Below are 16,076 nucleotides of genomic sequence, written 5' to 3'. Positions count from 1 at the left end.
CAGACATCGCCAAGCGAAAGGCCTGGCCCTGGGGCCACAGGCCGGCTCTGGCCAGCAGCGGCCGGCGAGGGCAGGCTGTTGCCTGGGGGGGGGAGCTCTGCGGTGCCTGACAGATAACGGCAGCGCAGTATTAACAGCAGCGGCAGCGCAGTATTAACGGCAGCGGCAGCGCAGTGTTACTAACGGCAGCGGCAGCGCAGCTCTGCAGCCGCCGGAGCGCGGCCGCGCTGCTACCCGCAGCACAGCGCGGCGCAGCGAGCAGACGGCTGCACACGCCAGCGGGCCTGTGCTGGCTTTCACGCCCCTCCTCCACTGTCCACAGACACTCTTTGCTGCTGTGCTTCTGGAGACGGGCCCCCAGAGCCCACCCAGGCCAGCCCCAAACCTCCATCCTCCGGCCCCAGCCTCCCAAGTCCCGTGACGGCGGCGGCGCCCCGCCCAGGGAGGCCTTCCAGGGCACCAAATACACCTGTCATTTCCAGCTTCCCTCAGATGTGGCTTCTCCACAAACACAGCTTCTACTTCTGTCTCAAACGGGCTTGGATCGTTCCGGAGGGTCGGGACTGTCGCCGGCCGGAAAGGCAGGGACTGGCCCTTCCCTCTGCTGGCCAGCGCCCGGCCCTCCCTGCTCTCTGGAGCTCGCCTGTCCCCGAGGCCCAGCCACACCACGCAGTCCCACGCAGTCCCCCGTGCTGCGCCCATCACCCTGGCCTCCGCTGAGCCCCCCATCACCCTGGCCTCCGCTGAGCCCCCCCATCGCCCTGGCCTCCGCCGAGCTCCCCCCCCATCACCCTGGCCTCCGCTGAGCTCCCCATCGCCCTGGCCTCCGCTGAGCCCCCCCATCACCCTGGCCTCCGCTGAGCCCCCCCATCGCCCTGGCCTCCGCCGAGCTCCCCCCCCCCATCACCCTGGCCTCCGCTGAGCTCCCCATCGCCCTGGCCTCCGCTGAGCCCCCCCCATCGCCCTGGCCTCCGCTGAGCCCCCCCATCGCCCTGGCCTCCGCTGAACCCCCCCATCACCCTGGCCTCCGCTGAGCCCCCCCCCATCACCCTGGCCTCCGCTGAGCCCCCCCATCGCCCTGGCCTCCGCTGAGCTCCCCCATCGCCCTGGCCTCCGCTGAGCCCCCCATCGCCCTGGCCTCCGCTGAGCTCCCCCCCCCCATCGCCCTGGCCTCCGCTGAGCCCCCCCCCCATCGCCCTGGCCTCCGCTGAGCCCCCCATTACCCTGGCCTCCGCTGAGCCCCCCCCCCATCGCCCTGGCCTCCGCTGAGCCCCCCATCACCCTGGCCTCCACTGAGCTCCCCCCCCATCGCCCTGGCCTCCGCTGAGCCCCCCATTACCCTGGCCTCCGCTGAGCCCCCCCCCCCATCGCCCTGGCCTCCGCTGAGCCCCCCATCACCCTGGCCTCCGCTGAGCCCCCCCATCGCCCTGGCCTCCGCCGAGCTCCCCCCCCCATCACCCTGGCCTCCGCCGAGCTCCCCCCCCCATCACCCTGGCCTCCGCTGAGCTCCCCATCACCCTGGCCTCCGCTGAGCCCCCCCATCGCCCTGGCCTCCGCCGAGCTCCCCCCCCCATCACCCTGGCCTCCGCTGAGCTCCCCATCGCCCTGGCCTCCGCTGAGCCCCCCATCGCCCTGGCCTCCGCTGAGCTCCCCGCTGCAGGCTGGTGTCGCTGCTGGGCCTTCCCGGGCCCCGAGGTCCCCGCGCGGACGCCCCGCCCCAGGTGCAGCCAGCGTCCTGTGGCCCTGGACACCCACTTCCAGTCTGGCCTTGTCACGGCACGCACCAGAACTGAGGCGGTTGGGAGGCGCGGGAGGGTGGGGTGCAGCGGGACGGTGAGCGGGGTCTCGGGCGTGTGAGCCCTGCGGTCCCGACCCCCAGCGAGTCCCTGGCAGACCGAGGAAGGAGGCAGCTGGAAGCCGTGGGCCCCACGCAGCCCAGACACGGGCGCCGCCCCCTGGGGACCCCCATGGGATGCGTCCTTCCACGGGGCGAGCGCACCTGCTGGGGCTGACGGGGTCGTCGGGGCGGGGATGGCGGGCGCGACGCCTGTGCCCGGCTCCAGCCGTGTTCTTCATGACACGGCCCAGCCGTCTACAGCAGCTGCCCGCGTCTTCCACTCAGCCCAGTGCCACGGGGCACGCGCAACGTCCACGCGCTCACACTGCCTACTTAGGGAGTGACAGCCCCAGGCTTTGGCGTGAAAGGAGTGAGCAGCCTCTCGCACTGTGTCACAGCAAAGGACGCTGGTCCCGAAGTGACAAGGAAAAACACAAGTCCGCCTGCAGGGCACAGGGTGGGCGTGCGTGCGTGTGCGTGCGTGTGCGTGTGTGCGTGCGTGCGTGTGCGTGTGTGTCACTTTTTCTCAAATACTTTGGGATGCGCACTGGACCGAATCGTGGGTCCGGAGGGCCGATTCTGTCAGGCAGCAAACCTTCCCCGCCAAAGGCCCAACCGTGTGGACTTTGGGAGCTGCGTTTGTCACTGGGGGAGGACAAGGTGGCTCCAGGCATTACGCAAAGGTGAAGGCATGGCCATGCGCCAATGAAACTTTATTTGTAGAAACAGGCGCTGGCAGGTGTAACCTACGGGCTGTGGTCTGCCAACCCCTGGCACAGGCAAAAACAACGGAAGCCCAGTTAGGAGAGGTGGTGGAGATGAACAGGGCAGGAATGGTGAGCGGCAGCGAGGGGGGTCAGGATGTGTGATGGGGGGGAAGAAGGGGGGGACGCGTTCCCTGCGGTGGCTCTGGCTGCTCTGCCTAAGAAGCGGAAAGGAGGGACACTTCTGGTGTTGGTTTAAATGGTGGCACACTCTGAAGCCCTAGCTACTTGGGAGGCTGAAGTCAAGAGGATCACAGTTCAAGGCCAGGCCAGGCAGAGTGTTCCAGGGACCCCCATCTTAACCTATACGTGTGTGTGGGCGGGGGGTGGGGATCACAGTTCAAAGTCAGCCTGGGAATAAACCACCAGAAAACTGGAAGTGGCACTGTGGCTCAAGTGGTAGAGCGCTCGCCTTGAGCTGAAGAGCTGAGGGACAGCGCCCAGGCCCAGAGTTCAAGCCCCACGACCGACAAAAAAAAAAAAAGAAATCAAACGCCGTGGGTGAGGGGCTTGCTGTGCGCTGGGCTGGAGGGTCACTTGTCAGCACTGGACACCCCGACTGTCACTGTCAGCACCGAACTAAAACTCCCTCCGGGCTGGGTGCAGCTGAGAGGCGGAATGCGTGGCCGGATGCTGAGCACCGCCACATGGTGACTAGACCAGCACCGGTGATGCACGCCCGCGTTCCCAGCTACACGCCTTGGGAGGCAGACGTCAGGACTGCAGGTGGAGGCCAGCCTGACCCCATTTCAACCAACAGCTGGGCATGGTGGTGGTGTCTGACATCCTAGCTTTGAGGGAGAAGTACATAGAAGGACGCTGCTCCCCTGGGAAAAGCAAGACTAAAAGTAACCACAGCAGCAGGCTGGGGATGCGGCTCGGTGGTAGAGTGCTCGCCTAGCATGCATGAAGCCTGGGTTCCATTCCTCAGTACCACAGAAGCAGAAAAAGCCAGAAGTGGCACTGTAGCCTTCTCAAGTGGTGGAGTGCTAGCCCTGAGCCAAAGAAGCTCAGGGGCAGTGCCCAGGCCCCGAGTTCAAGCCCCAAGACTGGAAAAAAAAAAAACAACAAAAAAGGGGTAATTCAGTGATGGAGCAGCTGCCTAGCAATATGAGGCCCCAGGTTCGATTCTCAGTACTGCCAAGATGTAGCAACTCCAGTGACACAGACTGCCAAAAAAAAAAACCAACCCTGACACAACAGGCCAAGAGGCCAGGCACTGGTGGCCACACCTGTAATCCCAGCTACTCGGGAAGCTGCGACCTGATGATCCTGGCTCAAAGCCAAGGGCAGGAAAGTCCTTGGGACTACTACAATTAAGTACCAGCTAGCGCTCTACCACCTGAGCCACAGCGCCACTCCTGGCTTTTTCTGTGTCTGTGGTACTGAGGAATGGAGCCCAGGGCTTCACGCATGCTAGGCGAGCGCTCCACCACTGCGCCCCTTCCCAGCTGAGGACGGGTCTGCACTGGCATCGGGCCAGCTATGCAGCACCCCGGAGCCCCGGAGCGCAGCCTGCCCCTCTCCGGGTTACACAAGCAGGCAAGCCCCTCCAATGAGGGTTGTGGGCGTCTCTGAGCACCCCACGCACTCAGTCCCGTAAACCAGGTTTTTTTTCTTTTGCTTTGGTCGGTCCTGGGGCCTGAGCTCTGGGCCTGGGCGCTGTCCCTCAGCTCTTCCGCTCAAGGCGAGCGCTCTACCACCTGAGCCACAGCGCCACTTCCGGCTTTTTCTGTGTGTGTGTGGTGTGGAGGAATCGAGCCCAGGGCCTCATGCATGCGAGGGAGCACTCTACCAGGAGCCTCCTTCCCAGCCCCCAAATCAGATTCTCAAAGGCACCTTTGACTCCCGCTCGTCTCCCGGATGACCTGTCCTTGCTCTGATGCTAGGGCCTCTGCAGCGGCTGCGGCTTGGCCTGTGGGCGAAGCAGCTCCCTTTCCCACTGGCCACGGGGCAGCACACGGCCCTCCCACCGCTAGGCCTGCCAGACCCTCAGCTCCCCACAGCCGGTGGCTGAGGAGCCGGGATTCCCCCATGCCACGGGGGTCAGGGGTGTGGGTGGGTCTCCATGCATCGCCTCGGATGTGAGGCACCAAGAGTCTGGAAGCCACACAAACCGAGGCGCCCCGTCCACTGCACACAGGAGGGAAATGCTGCTGTAACAGAGCATGGAGGAGCGTCCAGGCCCAGAGGTTAAGCCCCACGCCGACGAAGAGGAAAGGAAAAAAAGCAGCCAGATAAAAAGGCCCAGTGTGCCAGCAGCTCACACCTAGAATCCTAGCTGCTCAGGAAGATCTGAGGATGAGGGTTCCATGTCAGCCAGGCAGAAACACCTGTGAAACTCTTATCTCCAGTTAAGCACCAAAAAGCCAGAAGTGGACCTGTGGCTCAAGCAGTAGAACACCCGCTCTGAGCGAAAGGCTCAGGGATAATGCCTAGGCACCGAGCGCAAACCCAGGACTGGCATTCCCCCCCCCACCAAAAAAAGGCCACGTGGTATGACCCATATATCAGGTGGGCCGGGGGGGGGGGGGTCGAGGGGAGTGGGGGGAGTCGGGGGGGTCACTGACTGCTGATGAGGACAGGGTCTCCTTTCGGGAGCGATGGAATACTCTGGAACAGACAGAAGCCATGTTTGTACAGTTGCTATGACTGTATCCAACGAGGCTTGTCTGGGCAGTTCAAGCTCGTGTGGCACTGGCACGGGTTCAGCTCCCGCAAGGGCCTCGCTGGCTGCTCATGTCACGGGACAGGAAGGTTTGAAGGCGCACTCGCCTAAGGAGCGACAGCACCACCAAACCCTAAGACAGAGACGAGGTTCCCAACCTCCCTGGCCTCCACGCCTCCAAATGACTTAAAGTCCTATCGCTAAGCCCCGCCTCTCACAGGTGCCGCCCCGCCCACATCGCCACCCAGGAGCGCGAGCTGCGGCCTGGGCAGCGGAGGCTGCCCACTCCAGCCACCCCCAGCCCCGCCGCACCTTTGCACGGAACCCGGGATCAGAAGCCAAGAGCAGGGAGCTCCCACACGCCCAGCTCAGGACTTCAAAAACAGTGTCACCCTGGCTGGGTTCCGCCCGCCAGGCCAGGGTGGCAGTGTGCTCACGCTGGAAGGGGACAGTGACATACTGTCCCCAACACCAGGCAGAGGGGAGCCCACCCACACCCCACGGGGAGGGGAATGGGGCTCTACAGCACCACCAGGCGGGGCAGGGGCTACGATGACCCCTCCCCCCGGGCATCGCCCGCGGCCCCCAGAGATGGGGTGTCGGGGACTCCCCCTCCCCCGCGTCTGCATCAGCTGATGGACCCAGCTCTCTGCAGCGCTCCCGGCTCCCTTCCTGTTTGGGGGAGAACTGCAGAGCCAGGATGCAACCCACGACTGCGAGGTGGGGGTTGGGCGCGCAGTGACACCCTAACCTCAGAACATCAACTTCTCCTTTTGAGGCGCTGACAGAAACTCCCCAGGGGAGCAGGCCCTGCGGCCCGAGGCCTAGCAGCCTGGGGCAGGGCAGAGCGCGTTTTCACGAAAGCACACACCCAGGGTGAAGACAGGGCCCACCAAAGGCTTCCTGGGGCGTGGGCCGTGGCTGTCACCTGGTTTAAACACAGGGTCTTTGCAGATGTGGTGAAGACAGGGATCACAGGACGGGGTCATCTGTGATTCTGGATGACCCCAAAACCCAGTCATGAGAGCACAGGGAAGACAGTGAGGCGGACAAGCACCAGGTGCAGGGAGCAGAGACTGCACGCAGCAGGGCTGCAGCCATAAGCCAAGGGGTACCGGGCGCAGGCGGGGGGGGAGGGGGGGAAAGGGGGCAGGGCAGGCCGGGGGGGGGCAGGCGGGGGGGGGGGGATGGGCAGGCCGGGGGGGGGACAGGGCAGGCGGGGGGGGAGGTGCCGGGCAGGCGGGGGGGGGCGGGGCAGGCAGGGGGGGGGAGGGAAGGGGGGTGCGCCAGGCAGGCGGGGGGGGCGGGGCAGGCGGGGGGGGGGTGCACCAGGCAAGCAGGGGGGCGGGGCAGGCCGGGGGGCGGGGCAGGCCAGGGAGGGGTGCCGGGCAGGCTGGGGGGGGTAGGGCGGGGGGGGGGGGGGGCAGGCCAGGGGGGGGCGTGGGGGGCAGGAGGCTCCCTCTCAGGGCTCCGGCACATTGGTGCTCAATTTCTGGCCTACAGAACCCTGAGAGGGAATTCCTGCTGGCTTCATCAACCCGTTTATAGTGCTTCACTACAGTGGCCACAAGATCCTCATGTGCCAATATGTCTTTGGGACTCAGTTCCCTCATCTTTACACGGGCCCCGCTGCTGTGTGGATTTTGACAGACGGTGGATGAGCCCTAGGAAGCCCAGCGCCCGACACAGTGGACAACAGGAGGACACGTGAACCACTCAGTGCCACGCGGGGGAAATACTCAGCTCAGAAAGCGTGGGGCCTAGCCGGGCGCGGGCGGCTCACGTTTGTCATCCTAGCTGCTCAGGAGGCTGAGCTCTGAGGATTGTGGTTCAAAGCTGTCCTGGGCAGGAAACTCCATGAAACTCTTATCTCCAATAAACCACTAGAAAATCAGAAGTGGAGCCGGGCACCGGTGGCTCACACCTGTCATCCTAGCTACTCAGGAGGCTGAGATCTGAGAATAATGGTTCAAAGCCAGCCCAGGCAGGTAAGTCTGTGAGACCCTTATCTCTAATAAACCACCTAAAAACCAGAAGTGGCGCTGTGGCTCAAGTGGTAGAGCGCTCGCCTTGAGCTGAAGAGCTGAGGGACAGCGCCCAGGTTGAGTTCAAGCCCCACGACCGACCCAAAAAAACAAAGAAAAAGAAAAAGAAAAGCTCGGGGCCTACAGGTGACACCTGTGCGCTCGGCATCCGATGGCACGGACTCCGGGGGGGGGGCAGTCCCCTGGGGACACTCTGGTTGGCACCCCTGCGGAGGGAGGTGCCACTGGTGAGAGGAGGCCAGCGTGTCCAACGCCCTTCCGTGCTCCGGGACCGGCCCGCGCAGAAGAGCCTAGATTGGATTTGAACGCACCTTGCCCCTTGGCACAGGGTGGCCCCGGGAGGCGTGGTCGCGCGGACATGGCGCTGGCTCCGGTCCAGTCGGAGCCCTCGCGCAGCTGGGCACAGGCTGCTGACTCACGGAGGGTCACCACGTCACCCGCGCAAACGGGCTGGTGTGCCAGTCTCTGAGGGGACCAACCCCAGGCGCAGAGGCTGGCAGGGCCTTGCCCGGCTTAGGGCCAGGACCACCATGGTGGCAGGGCTAGAGCCCCCGGGGACAGGGGCAGCGAATGGCACCAGCCCCGCCCCCCAGGCCCCTGTGTGCACCCTGCCTCTCCAATCTGCGGACACGACTTTTTTTTGGAAATACGGCTACATGGATCCATTTTTTTTCTTTTTTTTGTCACTCGTGGAGCCTGAACTCTGGGCCTGGGCGCTGTCCCTCAGCTCTTCAGCTCAAGGCGAGCGCTCTACCCCTTGAGCCACAGCGCCACTTCCAGCTTTTTCTGTTGATGTGGTGCTGAGGAATCGAACCCAGGGCCTCATGCATGCGAGGCGAGCACTCTACCACGGAGCCACCTTCCCAGTCCCAGATCCATGTTTTCTAAACTGCTCAAACAAATTGCCTTTATCTGGCGCGGGTAAGCGATGACCCAGCTCACTGCTGGGAGCTGAAGAAACCCCAGGACTGGGGCAGAGAGCGGGCGGGAGAGGCGGGAGGCGCTTTGGGGAGGGCAGCCCGGCCCCTCTGCTAGGCCCCGCGGGACGGAGGCCTGCCACGCTCTGACTGGCTTGCGGCCTCCAGGACCGCGAGGCGGGGGCTGCGGAGGGAGCCTGCCCCCCTGCCCTGCGTGGAGCGTGCGCGCCGAGCTCCAGCCCCAGCCACGCCCTGCTGGGCATCAGCGCGGAACGTGGCACGGGCGGGCTCTGGTGTGTGCCGCCTGCTGGACCCCAGACAGCGAGCAGCCTGCGTGGTGAACTCCCCCGTCGGTAAATGCGCAGCCACACACTTCCATCCCAATGTCCCTGTCTCAGCCTGGATGTGGGTGCCAGGGAGGACCTCGCTTTTCCTCCTGGCACACGCAGCATGGTCTGGTCTCCGGCCGTGGCTGAGCTGCTGCCGCAGTCACCGGGCATCACCAGGGCCAGAGCTCCATCAGACAACCCTCCTGTGCACACACAGCCCAGCCGGGCACGCAGCGCGCGGGACTCGGGCACGCGACATGGTCTGTTCCGGGAGGTCACGCGGAACTGCAGAGGCGGAGCGAAGCCCGCCCCGGGGCTTGTGTGAGGGCAGCGCGCGTGCGCTGGGGCTGCGATGACAGAGAAAGCCGCATGCGCCACAGGCTCTGGGAAATGGGACAGGTGCGCGGCCACGAGGGGCAGACAGGACGGCGAGGCGCTTCCACTGACCGCGCTCCTCTGGGAACACTATTTCCTTCCCAGCCATGCACAGCCACGCACGGCCAGCGCAGGTAAGGGACAGCCGTGGCGTGGGCTGCGTGGTGAGAGGCAAACTGTAGCGAACAGAAGGAGGTTGATTCCGAGGTGGTTTTTAAGTTACGCGGGTGGGGGCTGGGAGTGGAGGAGGCGGGAGAAGCAGAGCCGTGCGTGGCCGGGCCGGCTCCGATGGCCCGCAGGGACATCCTGGCAGGGACCTGGGCGAGGTGGAGACACATGGGGTTTCCATGAGTCCACATGGTAGCCCCCAGCGCCACCAAAGACAACAGGCCAGAGGGGGTGAGGGCCCCCCAAGTCCCTGCCAGCCTGGAGGAGGGCTTGAGATCACACAGTCACCCTTGGGAGCCGTGAGGGCTCAGCTCCACGACACCCCGAGAGCCAAAGCTGCACAGAACACGGCACCCACCTACCTAGGCCCGGCCTGCACACCCCGCTCCACACCCCGCCACCACCCTGCGAGACACACACAGCTAACCACGCCTGTGTGCTGTGTGGACACTCACAGACAGAGGTTCAGAACCAAAACAATTCTGTTCATCAAAGGGAAAGGCAGATGACTGCACCCACACACCGTGTGCCAGGCAGCACCCCAACGCCGAGACCCATGGGAGCATCCTACCCAAGAATCCATTCCGTGAGAGCCAGGGCAATGGGCGTGGCGGCCACTCGCTGGCCCCGCCCACTGCCCCCGCGGTGGACGCCATGGTGTCCTTTCCCCATCTGGGATACTCTGAAGCTGGGGCATGGCTGGCTCTGGGGAGCCGGACCCTCCTGGGTCTCACCAGTTCTGAGAGACAGGGGGAGATGCTTCCAGAGCTTATAGGATGGTCACCGGCTTCCCTAGGCCCCCCGCATTCCAGGCCACGAACCCCGCCCCAAGAACCGCAGGCCCCCCGATGGCTGAGGATGGCCTCTGCGCTCTCGGAGGCGGCATCCCTCAACTCCTCAGCCCGCACCGCCTCTTCCTGCCTAAGAAACTCACGAGACTGGCTTCCCCGAAGGGCGCAGGCCTGCCGCTGGCCCTGCTGGAGTTGTGAGGAGCAAACCACCTCCAAGGGCGGCCATCTCTACACCTGCGGGCCGAGTAATAACATCTACTCTGTGCATGTGTGCGTGTGCGTCTGCGTGAGTGTGTCCTCCCGAGCTGTAATAACGTCTACTCTGTGCGTGTGTGCGTGAGTCCTCCTGAGCTTTTATGCTCAAACCTAGGGTTATACCACTTGAGCCACAGCTCCGCTTCCTGCTTCTTGGTTGTTCATTGGAGCTTTAAGTCTCATGAACTCTCCTGTCCAGGCTGGCTTTGGACCGTGATCCTCGGATCTCAGCCTCCTGAGATGCTAGGATGGCAGGCGTGAGCCCCTCCCACCCCCCAGCTTAAAACCTAATCTTATTAGTTTTACTATCATTTCCGTTGCTGGACAGAGACAGGACTCTGGACCTTTGCACATGCTGGCTATGCAACCACTGTACCGAGCAGCCCAGCGCCCACCCATCTGGAGGGCTCCCGGTGCTCACCTCCAGCACGGGCCCCGCGCCCAGGATGGTCCGCTCCACGCCGCTGGCGTAGCCCTTCTGGCTGAAGGCAGTGAGGCAGTGGATGAGGAAGTTGGTGCTCTGGGTCTTGCCCGAGCCACTCTCACCGGAGATGACGATGCACTGGTTCACGCGCTTGCGCAGCATGGCGTGGTAGGCCACGTCGGCCAGCGCGAACACGTGCGGCTCCAGCTTGCCCAGCTGCTGGTTCTCGTACATCTTCACGTACTTGGGGTTGTAGATGGGCAGGAAGCGGAAGGGGTTGACGGCCAGCAGGATGCTGCCGGCGTACGTGTAGATCTTGTGCTGCAGGAAGCGGCGGTGCAGGGTCTCCAGCAGGGCGCCCTCCGTCAGCTCGGGCAGGTCGCAGAGGTCGTCAAAGTCGGCCGGGGGCCGGGGCAGCAGCCCACGCTCCACCAGGCGCCGGGCGGGGCCCGCCGGGGCGCCCGGGGCGCGCGCGTACTGCAGGGCGCCGTCGGGGCCGCGCTCCTGCAGCAGGAAGAAGAAGCCGTCTTCCCGCGGGTGGTCGTCCTGTGCGCGGCGCGGCCACAGCAGCACGCGGTGCGCCGGGGCGTCCGCCGCATCCAGCACCCACTCCTCTCCGCCGCTCGCCCGCACCTCCACCAGCGCGTAGCGCCGCGAGCCGTCCAGGCGCAGGCTGGCCACCGCGGCCCGGATGACCTCGGACGCTGTGCTGTCCCGGCTGGCCGTCACGCGGCACGGTGCCCGGCTCCCAGGGGGCGAGGGCGAGCGCAGCCGCGGGTAGATGCGCAGGTGGAAGGCGCCGCCCGCCTCGGCCTCGCGCGCACTCATCCTGCCCGCCGCCGCCGCCGGGCCTCCGCATGCCTTCCGGGTCCCGTCCGGTCCGGGCGCTCCTGCAGCGGGAGGGGACGAAATGGGGACGGGGTCAGCACGGGTTGCGGCAGGGAAAGGGGGAGTCCTCCAAGGACAGGATCGTCCTGGGGGACTGAGGGGCCCCCTCCCTCTGGGAAAAACGGGGACCCCTCTGTGGATGGGACTGTTGAAGAGTCCCCTACCCGCCCCAGCAGGCTGGTCCACCGGTACCGGGCGAACCCCGGGCCTTTGCACACTAAGCAAGCTCTCTGCGGGGAGTCACAGCGCCACAGCCCCTTCCGCTGTCATTTTTGGATTTTTGGGGGGGAGGTAGTACTGGGATTTGAACTCAGGGCATCGTGCTAGGTAGGCTGGTGTTCTACCACTTACACCCCACCTCCAGCTTTTTCTGCTATATTTTACTTTTTTTTGTGGGTCCTGGGTCTTGAACTCTGGGCCTGGGCGCTGTCTCTCAGCTCTTCAGCTCAAGGCAAGCGCTCTACCACTTGAGCCACAGCGCCACTTCCAGTTTTCTGGTGGTTTTATTGGCGATGAGTCTCATGACCTTTCCTGCCCGGGGTGGTTTTGAACCCCAATCCTCAGATCTCAGCCCCCTGAGTAGCTGGGATGACAGGCATGAGCCATGGCGCCCGGCTTCACCGTATTTATTTGTAAAACAGCCTCGGTCGTTGGCTAGGCTGGCCTGAACCCCGCAGGCCGCAGGCAGAGAGCAAGTGACCCTATCTGGAAAATAACGAAAGCCAAAGTGCTGGGCCCTGAACTCCGGGATCCAGGGTCTGTGCTTGGCATGAGGCCCTGAGTTCGAACCCCAAGATTTCAAAAGCAAACAGGAAGGTGCACGTGGGCTGCTGGAGACGTCTTTTGGATGCTGGCTCCACGGACAACGCCCGGACACCCACGTCTCTGAGTGACGTGTGCGAACGGCGCTCCATGGGGGGGTAGGGGCTACGGTTTGGATCTGGTTTGAGTATGTCCCCAAGCTTCATGCCGGAGTCTTGCTGCCTGACCTGACACGGGAAGGGGGCCTTTATGAAGCGGGCCTCGCGGGCAGTGGTGGGGCCCTATCAGCTCCCTCCAGGGTGGGCGGTCAGGAGCTGCAGGCCGGGGCCCTCCATCCCTGGGGCTTTCTTGCCGTGTGACCCATTCACCACAGGGGCGGCTCTGCCCATGCCATCCGCCACCAAGAAAGACCTCACTAGAAACTACCAGAAAAGGACGGATGACCCTCCTTCCAACCTCCAGAACTCTGAGCTAAATCAACCACTCTTCACTTATTTTACCAGTCCTGGGGCTCGAACTCAGGGCCTGGGCGCCGTCCCCGAGCGGCTTCTGCTTGAGGTGAGTGCTCTACCACTGGAGCCACAGCCCCATTTTCAGCTTTTCCTGTGTGTGTGGTGCTGAGGAACAGAACCCAGGGCTCTGTGCTGCCAGGCGGGAGTCTACCCCTGAGCCGCCTTCCCAGCCCCCAACTCTTTTGTGTTGCACAAAAGCCGCAGGGCGTGCCGGGTCCTGGGGGGTGGAGAGGCCGTTCAGACCCATCCAGGTCAAGCCAGCAGACTCCCTTCTCCTCCTCCGAGGATGCTGGGCTTTGGGGTTGTTGTGTGCCAGTCTCGGGGATTGAACCCAGGGCCCAGGCACCTTCCCTCCACTTTTTGCATTCAACCGCTTGAGCCAAGCTCTACTTGCAGCTTTTCCCTGCTCAACTGGGGTTAAGGGTGTCAAGGACCCCCCCCCCCCCGCCCCAATTCAAACCACCATCGTCAGATGGATCGCAGCCTCCTGAGGCGGAGTAGGTTTCAGGCAAAAGCCTTGGGCGGGCGCCGTGTCCAGGGCTGGTTTTCCAGGGAAAGAGTGAGCGAGAGGGGAGCAGCCGGGCGGCCGCCGTGCAGCGGAGCCATCACCGCCGAGCGAGCCCGGGCTGAGAAGGCTTCAGGTATTTACCGCGTCCTCATTTCTAGAAGGCTCTGCCCTCTCACGGAGCAGGCACAGGAGCCAGCACCGCAGCCCGGAGCAGCTGGGGACGGAGGCCGCGCGGCCATCCACGCGGGTAAGGAAAGGGGCACAGGAACACCCGCCCCACGTCCCGGGACGCAGACCCAACAGACGAGGCTCCGTAACCTGTGCTCGGATAACATCCGGATCCCCCTGGGCCGACCAGTGCCCCCCCCAGCACTGCGAGACCCACAAACAGAAAACCCGGGTCACGATACACACACAGAGCCAGGCCGCCCTGCGGGTCCGTGGGCTCCGCCGCAGAGCGTGCCTGGCCGGGTGTGGGCCGCGACGGGTCGCGCACCGCATTTCCAGCCGATCGGTCGCCGGCTCAACCATCAACCCGAGATGCTTCTTTTCTCTTTACCGTGGCCCGGGCTGAGCGGAGCTGACCGTTCTCCCGCCTCAGCCTTGCCAGGGCCAGGATTACAGCTGGCGCCTGGAACGCACCGAGTTTCCCGTCTCACAGGTGGGAGGAAGCCACGTGTCCACCAGTGGGCAACAGACACAGGAGCCCTGCTCCATGCACACCGTGGAATATTACTCAGTCAGGAAAAGGAGCACAGGAAGCTCCCACACACCCTACGACGTGGACAGGACTGGAACACAGGGAGCTGAGCGACAGAAGCCACACACGGAAGGCGGCACACAGTGACCCACGGACAGGTAACAACCCAAACAGGCCAATCCAGAGTCCCAGAGACCAGGGGCGGCCTGGGGCTGGGGCGGAGCCTCCTCTTGGAAAAGGTAGGAATGTTCTGGAACCAGATAAAGGTCCTCCTTGCACAACACTGCCAATGTCCAGATTTCACACTTTAAAACAGAGAGCCAGACACCAGTGGTTCATGACTGTCATCCTAGCTTCTCAGGAGGCTGAGATCTGAGGATCCCCGTTCAAAGCCAGCCAGGGCAGGAAAGCCCAGGAGACTCTTATCTCCAATGAACCACTAGGAAACAGGAAGTGGCGCTGTGGCTCAAGCCACAGAGCGCTCAAGACAGCGCCCAGGCCGAGTTCAAGCCCCACGACCGACCAAAAAAAAAAATCAACAGGGTTTTACGCTCTGTGATTCTCACGTCAGCAACAGCTAAGACTCAAGGCTAGCTCATCCCACCTATAGAAATGCTAGAAAACGCCAGCTTGCCCCCAGGGCAGGAAGCAGGCTGCTAGCTGTGTGGAGGGGGGGAGGGGGAGGGAGGACTGCACACCTTCCAGGAAGTGGCTGTGCGGTGGTGCAAGCCTGCAATCCCCGCATACAGCCTGCTCAAGGCCAGCCCCAGCCTTACACACACACACACACACACACACACACACACACACGCACGCAAGCTCCCATCTTCTGGTCAGTCCTGGGGCCTGGGCACTGTCCCTGGGTTTCTCGTGCTCCAGGCTGGCGCTCTACCACCGGAGCCACAGCACCACGTCCGGCCTTTCCTGCCAGGCTGGCTCAAACTGCTGACCCTCAGACCTCAGCCTCCTGAGCAGCTGGGATGACAGGCGTGAGCTGCCAGCGCCCCGCTGCAAGACCCCATTTCAAGAACGGTTCAAAATGACGGGAACCCTGACGGAGCTTGTCTAGCCTTTATGGAACACTTTGTCATGTGCCAGGTACTGAGTTCCTGGAACCACACTGCAGGGGAACATGGGGGGCGGTAAGCACACCCCAGGAGCTGAGGGGGGCAGCCCTGCCACCCGACAGCACCAGGGTGGACAGCCAGGAGGAGGAGGAGGAGGAGGACGGGCGAGGAACGCAGCCCCCAGACTGCCGTTCTGCGCCTCCGTCAGCACGGAGGGCACACCCCGCACCTGCACACGCACGCGGTACACGCGGCCAGTGCTGCGCACGGTGTTTGTCGAGGGGGGTGGGATCACCCGAGCCTGGGTGACACCACACGCCCTCAAAGTGGGGTCCTGCTGAGACATCGACGTACACGCGCGTGTTCAGCACGCGCACACTCCACGCACACGCCACATCCATGTACACAAGTGGTCAGTGTGCACAGTGCAGACACACAGCCCGCACGCTCCCGCACAGCCACACAGCCCCGCGGGTGGCATGCACTGGGGGGCAGCGGGGGTATGCACTACTTGTGGGGCGCACACGCCCCCAGCTCTGGCCACTTGTGCTCTGGAGCTATGACAGGACCTTCGAACCCTGTGGCGTCCGCCACCTGACCCGCGGGTCCCCAGCCTCTCCTGGGACCACACGGGGCCCAGGGAGCCCCGCTGGGGACAAGGCCTGAGATGGGGGCTCCCAGCTTGGGGGTCCCTTTGTTGAGAGGCCAGAGAAGAGAAGGCGTAGGAAACCATCCTGCCAGTGATGGGGGTTTGGGGGGGCCAGGCCCAGGAACAGCCCCTCCAAGGCCCCCCCCAGGCAAGAAGGAAGTTGATCAAGCTTGCTTGACGCCAGGCGGCCAGCCGGGACCCAGGAATCGTGCCTGTGACGGGAGGAGGGGGGGGGCGGGGGGAGGGCCACCGGGGAAGGACACCCGGGAAGGTGTGCAAGCTGACAATGAAATCCAACGGCTATCATCAAAGTACGGAGGGACCGATGTCTTTATAAAAGAACTTCTTGATAAAAGATGTTCTTTATAAAAGAAACCCTGAGCCGGGCAGGCGCCGGTGGCTCACGCCTGTCATCCT

General features: G+C 63.9%; 1 protein-coding gene across 1 annotated transcript in view; it reads right to left on the bottom strand.

Annotated features, from left to right (window-relative positions):
* The window catches only part of Myo9b (myosin IXB), a 48,648-nt gene extending 37,180 nt beyond the window's left edge, over positions 1-11,468 (bottom strand). Inside the window, exon 1 of the mRNA XM_042670645.1 lies at positions 10,571-11,468. Coding sequence (XP_042526579.1) covers positions 10,571-11,401 — 831 coding nt within the window. The 5' untranslated portion in view covers positions 11,402-11,468. The remainder of the gene's footprint in view (positions 1-10,570) is intronic.
* Positions 11,469-16,076: the final 4,608 nt, after the last annotated feature.

This window comes from Dipodomys spectabilis, unplaced genomic scaffold (assembly GCF_019054845.1).
Source record: "Dipodomys spectabilis isolate Male_0828 unplaced genomic scaffold, ASM1905484v1 ptg000573l, whole genome shotgun sequence".
Taxonomy (NCBI): domain Eukaryota; kingdom Metazoa; phylum Chordata; class Mammalia; order Rodentia; family Heteromyidae; genus Dipodomys; species Dipodomys spectabilis.
This window is presented reverse-complemented; position numbering and strand designations above follow the sequence as displayed.